The following is a 10,542-nucleotide window of genomic DNA, read 5'->3' as shown; positions in this document are numbered from 1 at the left end:
ATATATTTTTAAGTAAGATGAAAAACATATAATATTCAATTAAAACTGTGTCTCATATACAATATGTGTCGAAACATCCCCCCCCCCCCCCCCCCGTACCGTTCAGCGCTAGCCCATATCAGGAACAAGCGGGAGTTGTTCTCCGTCCTGCCTCAGAACTGTTGCTGTTCTCACTTGTGTTTCTCTCTCCCTAACCAACAGGTCGTGCATGCAGCCATGTCTCTCGCCTGTGCGCTGCACCCCCCCATCCCCCCAGGCAGTGTGCTTCCAGTAGGTGGAGGCTCTTCCTCCCTGTAGCCTCCGTTTCTCCCCCACTGCCCCCATGTTAACCCTGCTGAGCATGTTTTACTACATCTGTCTGCGGCGGCGCTCCAGGAGTGGGACCCGAGGCGAGGCTTTAACCAGTCGCCGGGCCGTGGAATCTGGCCAGCGGGCGGTGTTGCCGGTCAGTGTTGAGGTGGAGCAGTATGCCAAGGAGGTTCTGGACTTCAGTTCCCACTATGGCAGTGAGAATAGCATGTCCTACACCATGTGGAACCTGGCAGGGGTACCCAATGTCTATCCCAGCTCCGGCGACTTCACCCAAACGGCTTTATTCAGAGCTTACGGGACCTGGTGGGAACAATGTGCGAGCGCCCCGCCTCCTTTCCGCCGCACGCCAAAAGGCTTCTACAGCCAGGATTATATTGAACTTGGCTTTGAGGAGCCTGTCTACCCTACAGGAGTGGATGTACTTGAGACTTATTACCCAGGAGCCATTGTCCAGATATTGGCCTGCTCTCACAACCCGTTCTCCCAGAGCCCACCTACTGATGTCAGGTAAAGGTACCTGCCTTGAGCAAACGCCGCTGGTTGTTGTCACTGCTCTGCTGGAATACATAGTACATTAGTATGAGTAAGAAAACCAAGCTGTGCCTACAGTCACACACAGTTTTAAGATAGATATAGAATGAATCCAGTTACGTTTTTGCTAATTAATTATAAATAATGTTTATGAATGCTTCAGTCTGTTCTAACTCCCTCTCTGTACAATAGATCACAAACTTTCTAATGTCTACCAATGAAATCAGTGCAAATGTAAGCTTGAAGTTTCAATTCTAAATATCTAAACAGCAAAGTCTAACAAGGATAATATCGGAGGAGTGTTCAGCCCGCAAATGTATCAATGACTTGTATTATTTTTAGGGACTGGAACACTTGGCTAATAATAAACCAGAGAGCGCAGACCTCCACCAAGCAGCTCATTTGCCTCTTAATTAGATTTACACCGTCCACATGGTGATCAGGATCATCATCAAAAGGTTCTAGATTGTTCTTGGTATCTTTATACACCAACCATGAAAAGGAAAAGTGAATCAGAGTTGATGTGTATTTGTAACTGATGTTTGAACCCGTAAATGGAGTTGTCAATGTTAAAATGTAATATTTTTTTACTGACTCCATTCCAGATTAAATTCGGCGGTGAGATCGAGCCCCCGACTCTACAAGACTGTGTCAAATTCCATAAACGTTGGTCAATAATCAACCGAGATATTGAGGAACAAATCTTGAAGCTCCATTCACTGCAATGTGAATGAAATAACATTAACATTGCAGGATCTCTCCTGGATTATCACCAAAAGGGAATAACATTTAATCATCTGTTCCTGGTAATATTCCCTACGCTTCCTGAAAATGTCATCGAGGTCCGTCCAGAACCTTTTGAGTTATCTTGCTAACGGATGGACGGACGCCGATTACATGACCTTGCCTCGGCGGAGGTCATGTACGGTGATACAAGTTATGTCAAAAGTGAGCACGACTGTACATGACTACACGGCTAACATTTTTAGTGAACTGTAAGAAAACCTCATTAAATGGAACGATGTCAAAACTTGTAAGGGAGACTTGGTGTCGTCTCAGAGGCCCCTGATGACTAAACGGACTGTTATTATTCGTCTTCTGAGTCCTGTGGGGAACAGACGGTGCTGAAATGACCGCTAAAATACCAATTTGCCCTGAATGGATGTTTGATTAATTATGTATTTGTTGATGTCCACAGAGGATTAAAGGTTCACTCAGGGACTAATATACTGGATATTTATCCAGATGTTTGTGGGAACATTTGTTAAAATGGAGACTTAGTTTATGCTAATGAATGTCTAATGATGATGAATATATTTATTAGATAGAATGTTAGAGTACAAGTACAGTCAAACAGTAGTATGTATTACAGTACAAGTACAGTCAAACATCCTGTCTAAGAGGAGCATTTCAAAAAAGCCCTTGCGGTCTTGTTTCCGTTGAAAGTCCTTAGTACATAAATACTGCGTGGATTACAGTTAAATGTCTTTTTTGTTATTCAACATGTGATAGTTATTGTTGGATAGTCATATTATATTGAATTCCAGATTTATATATATAAGTGAGGAAGAATTAATGACCATCATCTGCACCGCTGTCAGCCTTACTGGCTGATCTGGAACCAGCAGGTAGAACATCCTTGGACAAAGCTTCATCTCTAGACTCTGCAGATTCCTGAGGTGGCTCTTTGCCTACTCGGCGGTACCAACGGAGTGTGAACTCAGAAGCAGTGTTATCCAAACCTTTTAGTTTAAAGATGGCACGGAAAATGGAAAAACATGTCGGAAATGAACTTCAAATTAGACATGCCATTTGCCTCGACGTGTTGGTCGTCGCCCGGAAACACAGCAAAACGTTAACGGTTGCACACGATTACTCTGATGGAATACTAGGGTGGAAAATACACATCGAACTCAATCATAGAACTGGATCAACACATTTTCAAGCTTTATAATGAAAGATCTTCAACCTCACGGGTTTGTTGGCATCGTGGACCATCAAGTTCTCGGCCCACAAATCTATAAGGCCGAAAAAATACCAAGTGTAATTATAATATTGGTTTTCTGTGAATACACTCATTATATATTCTGCCCAGGTGGGAGGTGCTCTGGTCAGGGGAGCCCACCAAGGTGCTGACACCCCAGGCGCGCCAGTTTTCCCCCAACATCAAGCACATCAACTTCCCCACCAACCTGCTGCGCCTGGAGGTCAACAGCTCTCTGCTGGATTACTACACCGAGCTGGATGCTGTCATCCTGCGTGGGGTTAAAGAGAGGCCCATGCTGGCCCTCTATAAGATGCCCATCATCGACATTAGTGACCTGAGTGACAGCGAGGAGGAGCTGTCGGACGTGGGAGGAACATTCAGGCACGGAGGAGACGTCAAGCGCCAGAGGACACGCAACGGCTACTTTGACAAACTGCCGTATGAGGTAGAGACAACACCTTCTCCACACATCACCCGGACAGAAGCGCGAGGCGTAAAACCCGTCTTGTGTGTTTGATTTGATTCATCATTCTTTTAGCTGGCCATTATCAAAACAAACATCTTTTCATCTTGAATTGTGAAGCGCTTTGTAGCTCTCGTTTCAATGTGAGCACTTGATATTATTAATTGAGCATCCTTTTGATGTTTAATGATAATAATGATGATGATGGGATATTCCCGTAGTGATGGTTCTACAGCTAAGTGTGATCAACGGTGCGGAGGTTCTAAATAACCGTAATGGAGATCCGCTTTGATCAAACACCGAAAAAGATCCTCTGAAGTAGCTCCGTAGCAACACGCCTTCGTTTCCTTATGCTGAGACTGAGAGCGTTGCGTTGTGTATTATTGGTTGATTATACAGACGGATATTGCTGTCTGTACACACACACACACACACACACACACACACACACACACACACCAGTCCTCCTTTCACTTTGGGTGGTACACAGCTACAGTGCAAAACAAGCCTCACCTTGATACCGATCCCGCTATCGTTGAGTATCTGCTCCTTAGCCGTGTCTGACTAGCATTCTGTATTTGGTTCTGGCCTACCGGTTCTGGCCTACCGGTTCTGGCCTACCGGGCTCCGCTACTAACTTGTGCGGTATGCATTGTCTTTTGTCTCGGAGCGTGTTGTCATTTCTCCCCTCCTCACCCTTCGTCCGTAGCTCATCCAGCTGATCTTGAGCCACCTGACCCTGCCAGACCTCTGCCGTCTGGCCCAGAGCTGTAAGCTGCTGCACCAGCACTGCTGCGACCCGCTGCAGTACACCCAGCTGAGCTTGCAGCCCTACTGGGCCCGGCTGAGTGACACCTCCTTGGGACACCTGCAGAGCCGCTGCACCCTCCTCCAGAGGCTCAATCTGTCCTGGACTGGCAACCGCGGGGCTCTCACCCTGACCGGCCTCAGCAGGTGAGACGGTTGACTTTCACATTTTCTGGTGCAAAGCAGGGAGGCGACCTTGGGAAACTAGCAAATGCAGATTTGATTTGAGGGAGGGAAACTTTCATGGTACAAAAACAGATCATATAAAATGTCTCAGAGACCGATCGATGGACAAGAAGGTCGCTGAAGTGGATTGAATGAATTTGTTCTCCCCCTCAGCTTCATGAAGGCCTGCGGTCTCAGCCTGGTCTGCCTCGAGTTATCCTGCTGCCACTTCCTGAACGAGGCGTGTCTGGAGGTCGTCTCTCAGACGTGTCCTGGGCTAAGAGAGCTTAACTTGTCCTCCTGCGACCGCCTCCACCCTCAGGCCTTCACGCACATCTCCAAACTGACACGCCTCCGGAAGCTGGTGCTCTACCGGACCAAGATCGAGGTAGGCATGGCGACGCGTCTGCCGGAGAGGCTGTGCCGTTTCTCTCCGGGCGATCTAACTTCCACCCATATGTTTAGTAGCTGCCTGTTAGAAATCTCTATTTGCTCTTCTGCTTAAATGAGTTGCTAAATTTACATGAAATATGGAGCTAGAAAGTTCAGTACAGCCCTTTTTAAATGTGGAAGAATTACATTTCCCATCATTGTTGCATGGTTGGAATGTAATGGATTCATGCATTGGGAATTTTAAAGGGAGAACTCGAGAACAGTGACGCAGCAGATGTTTGCGTCGGATGTGTGGAAGTTTCATAGACATTCAAAGATGATGTTTTTCTGCGCTTTTGCTAGACCTACATTTTAGTGGCAAACTGGGCGTTGTGATTTATGCTGAAGCAGCAAACGCCAGTATTTCCACAGTGAAACAGTCACACTCATCTCAAAAGACGAGTGGAATCTTCAAGTACTTTAGCTTGAAGGTCCTTTACAGCCACATCACAGGATGCACACAGACGTGTGTGTTTATATATAGAACAAATATAAAGTGTATTAAACATCCAATTTACGAAACCCTTCCTATAATGTCGGTCCTCCATAAGCGGTTCATTTGATTGTACATGATTCAGGTTGGATTTAAGTCAGATCTGAGCTCAAAGGGCCTAAAAGAAGAAGCACCGCTGTCTGCCATGTAAAACCCGGGTCTCGTGTTTATGCGATGCTTCCTGGTGTCTCACCAGCGTTAGTCATGTTTCAGCGTGCTTCTGTGGGCAGCGGGCAGTGCAGCGTTTCTCTGGTGGAGCCAGACATCGTGCTGCAAGTTGCTTGTTCCCAGGCAGACAGAGTGCGCTGTGTGTCTGTGTGAGGCCCTGACATCTCGGCTGCCATTACCCCGTCACTGCTGTGATTAAATAGTGATCTCGCCGGGAGGCGTCTATAAAGGTGCCAGTGACAGTGAAGCATGTACAGACACACACACACCGTATACACACTCGTGCAAAAAGGCTTTCTCGTCACACTCTCTGCTGCTGATGTTCATACGTTTTGTTGGAGAGGTGTCCCGTTGTGCTCAAATCCGTAAGGCGATGGAAAGAGGAAACTCTGTAACACACAGGAAGTGTTACCTGAGGGCTTCAGCTTCAGATGACGAGACTGGACATGCTGATCGTCAACCCCTAAGTCTTTGTATTTCTCTTTTGTTTCTTTGCAGCAAACGGCGCTTCTGACGATCCTGACTTTCTGCATCGAGTTGAAACACCTCAACCTGGGGAGCTGTGTGAGGGTGAGGATGTACACCCACATAGATGCAGAGAGGAGAGTGCACGTGAACTAGTCATAAGCTAAACGCCTTCCTTCCTTCCTGCCGTAGAAATGAGAGCCTCTCGGGGCCACATTAGGTCCCCTGAAGTGGGAATGCCCTCTGGCTAGTGGTTGCATTTTGGCTTAAGCCTCTGTGGCAGTGCTGTGGGTGAGTGGGTTTCATACAAGACTTGTCACACAGGGAACTGGTTTTCACATCCCAAGACAGAAGTTTTTATTTTTTATTTTCCAGCTTGGTTAGGTTTAGCCAAAAAATCGACCTGGTAAATTAAATTGCTGAACGTCTGGGTTAGGAAAGACCACAGATTGGCTGAAAATAGGCTCTCTCTCTTTCACTGTGTTAAACATGTGCTACAAAGAGCTTCCTGAAAGAAAGCCCTGAAGGCTGACTTCCCCCCCCCCCCCCCCCCCTCGTGTATCCCAGTTTTTAATTACACATTGTCGTTTCTTTTTTAATCTCGTCTTTGTTGTAGCAAAATCAACTTCTGAGGAAGAAAAAAAAAGACAGAACATTAAAATCCTGGTTTAGATTTTGATTGCCACGACAATAATCAAAGCTTCACAACATTTAAACCAGTCCTAGTTTTTACATGGCCTTAACGGAACAGTTGGGAACGTTTTAGTGATTGATAGCTCTGTCAGAAGTCCAGACAGCAGCAGCTTAGCTTCTCGTCATTTCACTGGAAAAGGGAAAATGGCTTTATTTCCCCTCTCCAGAATCTGCCTTGAAGCTCATTAACACATAAACACACACGTCATGATTGTTGAATCCCCCCCGAAAAAAAATCAGAGTGAGCTAGCTAGTTTGTTTTAGAGGTACTGCAAGGGTTTGTTGCTGTTACGAGGAGCTAAATCAACTTGAATGCAGTATTTAGGCTATGCTATGCTAGCTGTTGGCTATAGAGGCACAGTTTTGATCTCAAAAAGCTCCTCCGAAAGCAGAATGGATGAATTTCATGTCTATCATGGTGCTTTTTTTTATGTGACAGACATTTGATGCAGATTATCATGTGGCAAGTGAGAAAATAGAAAAGGAAATACAAACTTTCAGAGCATTTCTTTCTTGTCGTCTTTCTTTATTTATATGTGGCATCGTTGAAAATGAATTTGAGCAACACTGCATTGGAAAAAAACAGATTATTAGAGCACCTCTTTAAGCCAAAAGTTTTAATATCCATCCAGTGCTGTGCGCTCTGTCATTCCTACGGGTAAGGTGCCTGCACTGACTGTGTGGCTGGTAAATTGCATTTCTTTGCTTTCATCTTTGGATGAAAGGATGAAATATGGCCGTCATTACCCGGCACCAAAGAACAATAACAGCTTTGCAAACACAAATCAGTTCTTGAAAGACGATTTCATTTATTTTCTGGTGAAGGCGTTTTCTCTCAGTGCTTTGTTCTCTCCTGAGGAAGTCAAGCGACATCCCTCAAGTCCGCCAATACAGTTGATCAGATTGTTATCGCGACATTTCAAAAGGTTTGTTCAAAACGCACGAAATGTTTGGGGCTGCGACTCACCTTGGACTTCATTCCCAGCTTGGCTGTCTCAGTTCTGCGTGCCGTCCTTGAGGGAAATACACGATTGAGTTGTGTGACTTGTTTGTTTCTTACAGCTACATAAACTGAAGCAAATGCGAAACGATCACTTGTCTCTCGACGAGATTTCCTGACAGACGCAATAAACAAACAATCCTGTGCGGTGTATCAGCGAGCTGCAGAGGGTGCCATTATAAAGCCAATGTGAAGGCCCGCCATCCATCGAGCCTCAAACATGCTGCACACTTACCTTAAAACCGACCGGTTGATTTGTGTTTCTCCTGAAGATCGAGGACTACGATGTCGTGGCTAGCATGCTGGCTGTTCGCTGTCGCTTCCTCTCCTCACTGGACCTGTGGCGCTGCAGAAACTTGACAGACCGAGGCCTGGCCGAGCTCGTCTCCGGCTGCAGGTGGGCCATGCCAGCGGGTTCCGCGTGTCCTCGCTGATTGTTTGTTTGCTTCATATGTGCCAGACAAACCTTTGTTTGCTGAGGCTCACTGCTTAATGTCAACATATTTATGCACGCAAGAACTTTGTGTTCCTTAAATCTGTGTCCAGTAACCAAGGATACTTCAACACGTGGGACCTGGGGATTGAACCCTCGACCATCTGCTAAGTAGAGAACAATCATTAATCAGATAGCAGCCATTCATGCCATTAGCACACTTTGAGCTAAAGCTATTCAGAATGCTTAGCGAGAGCTGCAGCACACCACGCCTGCATTTAGGGAACGTTTGAGGTTTTGTATCGAGCCACTGCAGTGCTCGTGTGTTTCTATTCGTCAGGATGCTGGAAGAGTTGGACCTCGGCTGGTGTCCCACACTGCAGAGCAGCGCCGGATGCTTCCAGAATCTCGCCCGCAGCCTGCCCCGCTTGCGCAAACTCTTCCTCACGGCCAATCGCACAGTCTGCGACTCAGACATTGAAGAGCTGGCTGCTGGCTGCCGTTCACTGCAGCACCTTGACATACTGGGTAAGAGGATATCAGTCACAAACAGCACCTCGGTAGCAGGTCTTAAACCAGCAGCATATAATGGGAATAAATAGCAGTGCATTTTATGTGTAGGATTTAATAATCTCAGCAGTGCATGTGCAGTTGTCAGCAAATGGTAGCGGTTAAGGGTTCTACTAGCATACCTGTCAACCTCCAAGGCTCCATGGCCTTACAAACCGTTGATTTTTTCCTTACAAAATACGAAATAACCTTACACCATATATTTTTTTTCAAATGCGTTTATTTATGTACATAGTTGGACATTATTAATTAGGATACAGTTTAATTTTGATATTTTAACTAAACTAAAATATCCATTAATAATGCTTGTAATTTAAATTTTTAAATAAGAACAGATATTTCGGGGAAAAAAATCGTTAGCATTTTTATTTTTGTAAAACAAACTTAAGTATCGATCAATGATGCTTGTAATTTAAATTTCAAACAGGGACAGAAAAATACAAACCTTTGCTGGCTTGTGATTGGGAAACATGTTTTTCACGTTTCTTGATATTCGGTGCAGACCGGATGGGACTGTAACAGTTCGTGTTCGTGTTCGTGTTTGTAATTCCTACTCTGCAGAGAGTCAGTGAAGGCATCCAGGGAGGAGGGGCGGGGTGTGTGTGAGCGTGGAGGGGGTGAGAGAGACGGGAGAGGATATCTGTCCTGTTAGCGGCGGGGTTACCGATTGATAAAAGCTTGTTCTGAGACCCATCTCGTCCTTGTTTCAGCGTCTGACGGACGCTACAAATTTGCGTTTTCCCATACAGATGTTCTTCTACGCCGTACACTTCTTAGAATGCATAAAAACCGTACTTTGTACGGCAAAAACGTACTGGTTGACAGGTATGTACTAGTGTTAAAGAGGATTACCAAATATACCTTAGCAGCCATTCAATTACTGGGTGGCTGAGTGTAGGAAATGCATGCTGTGTTTGTGAAAGAGAGAGAGAGTGAGAAAGAGGAAGGTGCTGGATGACCCCGCTATTCAATGCGGGACGGGGTCAGATCTCGTCGTACACAGTAGATGTGCAACGTGTCAGACGGATGGCTTCATGCCCAGCTCATCATCGTGTTTGCTTGTTGTCGGGTCAGATGTGCCAGAGTGAGAGCATCATCTTCAACGCGCCGGCGTTGCTGTCGAACATTAGACAGCATTTAAGTCTCTTCATCGTGATGATACTTGTTACATACCTCCACGCGACTTCTGTCGCTTCCTGTTGGCTCGATGGTCACTAATTCTAATCTAAGGTTGGACAATGTATGGATTTTTGTAATCCTGGTTCTGGTCTGGATTCTACCACACAGTCCCAGTTCCCAACAAAATATCTTTAATATAAATTCCTTCGTACAAAAGCCATTCCGTATAAGCAATGCACGATTTATTGAAGCGATGTCATTAATAAATAACCTGATGCAATGTTCAAATCAAAATCTGATGTGATCTATAACAAGTCATTTGTCAAGTTTAAATAACAGCTCTTTATAAACATAGTATGCATAAAGAAATACATTCTTGAACTTATTGTGCTCGTTTATTGAGAGCTATAATTAAAGGTTGATGCTTTTCCGGCACAGCTCTAACGCTGATCCCGGTTCTGGCAGGTACTCGGCTGGTGAGTGCCGCCTCACTGAAGAAACTCCTCCAGTCCTGTCCACAACTTCTCCTCCTGGACGTTTCCTTCTGCTCGCAGATAGACACTCGGGCCGTCCAGGAGCTCTCTGGCGTCTTCCCCAAGGTTGCCATCAAGAGGAGTTTCACTCAGTGACAGCGGGTTCATCTCCTTCAGTCAGGTGAGGAGGCGCAGGAGATCGTGGGCCTCCCTGTGTCTCCATCACGAACATCATCTTCTTCTCGCAGGAGTGAACAAAGCATTGTACTGGATTAATTAGAAGAAGTCAAACAACCACTGGCGCTGTCACAAGATTACTGAACGCGAGCGTTGGCATTTATTTATTTGTTTCATTTTGGGCTCTTGAAATCAGGGATGTTGCCGTGAAGCTGCTGCATCTTCCCCGAGAAGGAACCACCCACTCGTGTATC

At 45.6% G+C, this 10,542-nt stretch overlaps 1 protein-coding gene across 1 annotated transcript; it reads left to right on the top strand.

Moving 5' to 3' along the window:
- Positions 1-322: 322 nt before the first annotated feature.
- Positions 323-10,267, top strand: fbxl4 (F-box and leucine-rich repeat protein 4). The gene is made up of 8 exons (XM_068760472.1): positions 323-819; positions 2,939-3,275; positions 4,003-4,247; positions 4,440-4,653; positions 5,857-5,928; positions 7,789-7,913; positions 8,290-8,477; positions 10,104-10,267. The coding sequence occupies exons 1-8, from the start codon at positions 323-325 to the stop codon at positions 10,265-10,267; spliced, it is 1,842 nt and encodes a 613-aa protein (XP_068616573.1).
- The last annotated feature ends 275 nt before the right edge of the window (positions 10,268-10,542 follow it).

This window comes from Brachionichthys hirsutus, chromosome 3, assembly GCF_040956055.1.
Source record: "Brachionichthys hirsutus isolate HB-005 chromosome 3, CSIRO-AGI_Bhir_v1, whole genome shotgun sequence".
In the NCBI taxonomy this organism is placed as follows: domain Eukaryota; kingdom Metazoa; phylum Chordata; class Actinopteri; order Lophiiformes; family Brachionichthyidae; genus Brachionichthys; species Brachionichthys hirsutus.
This window is presented reverse-complemented; position numbering and strand designations above follow the sequence as displayed.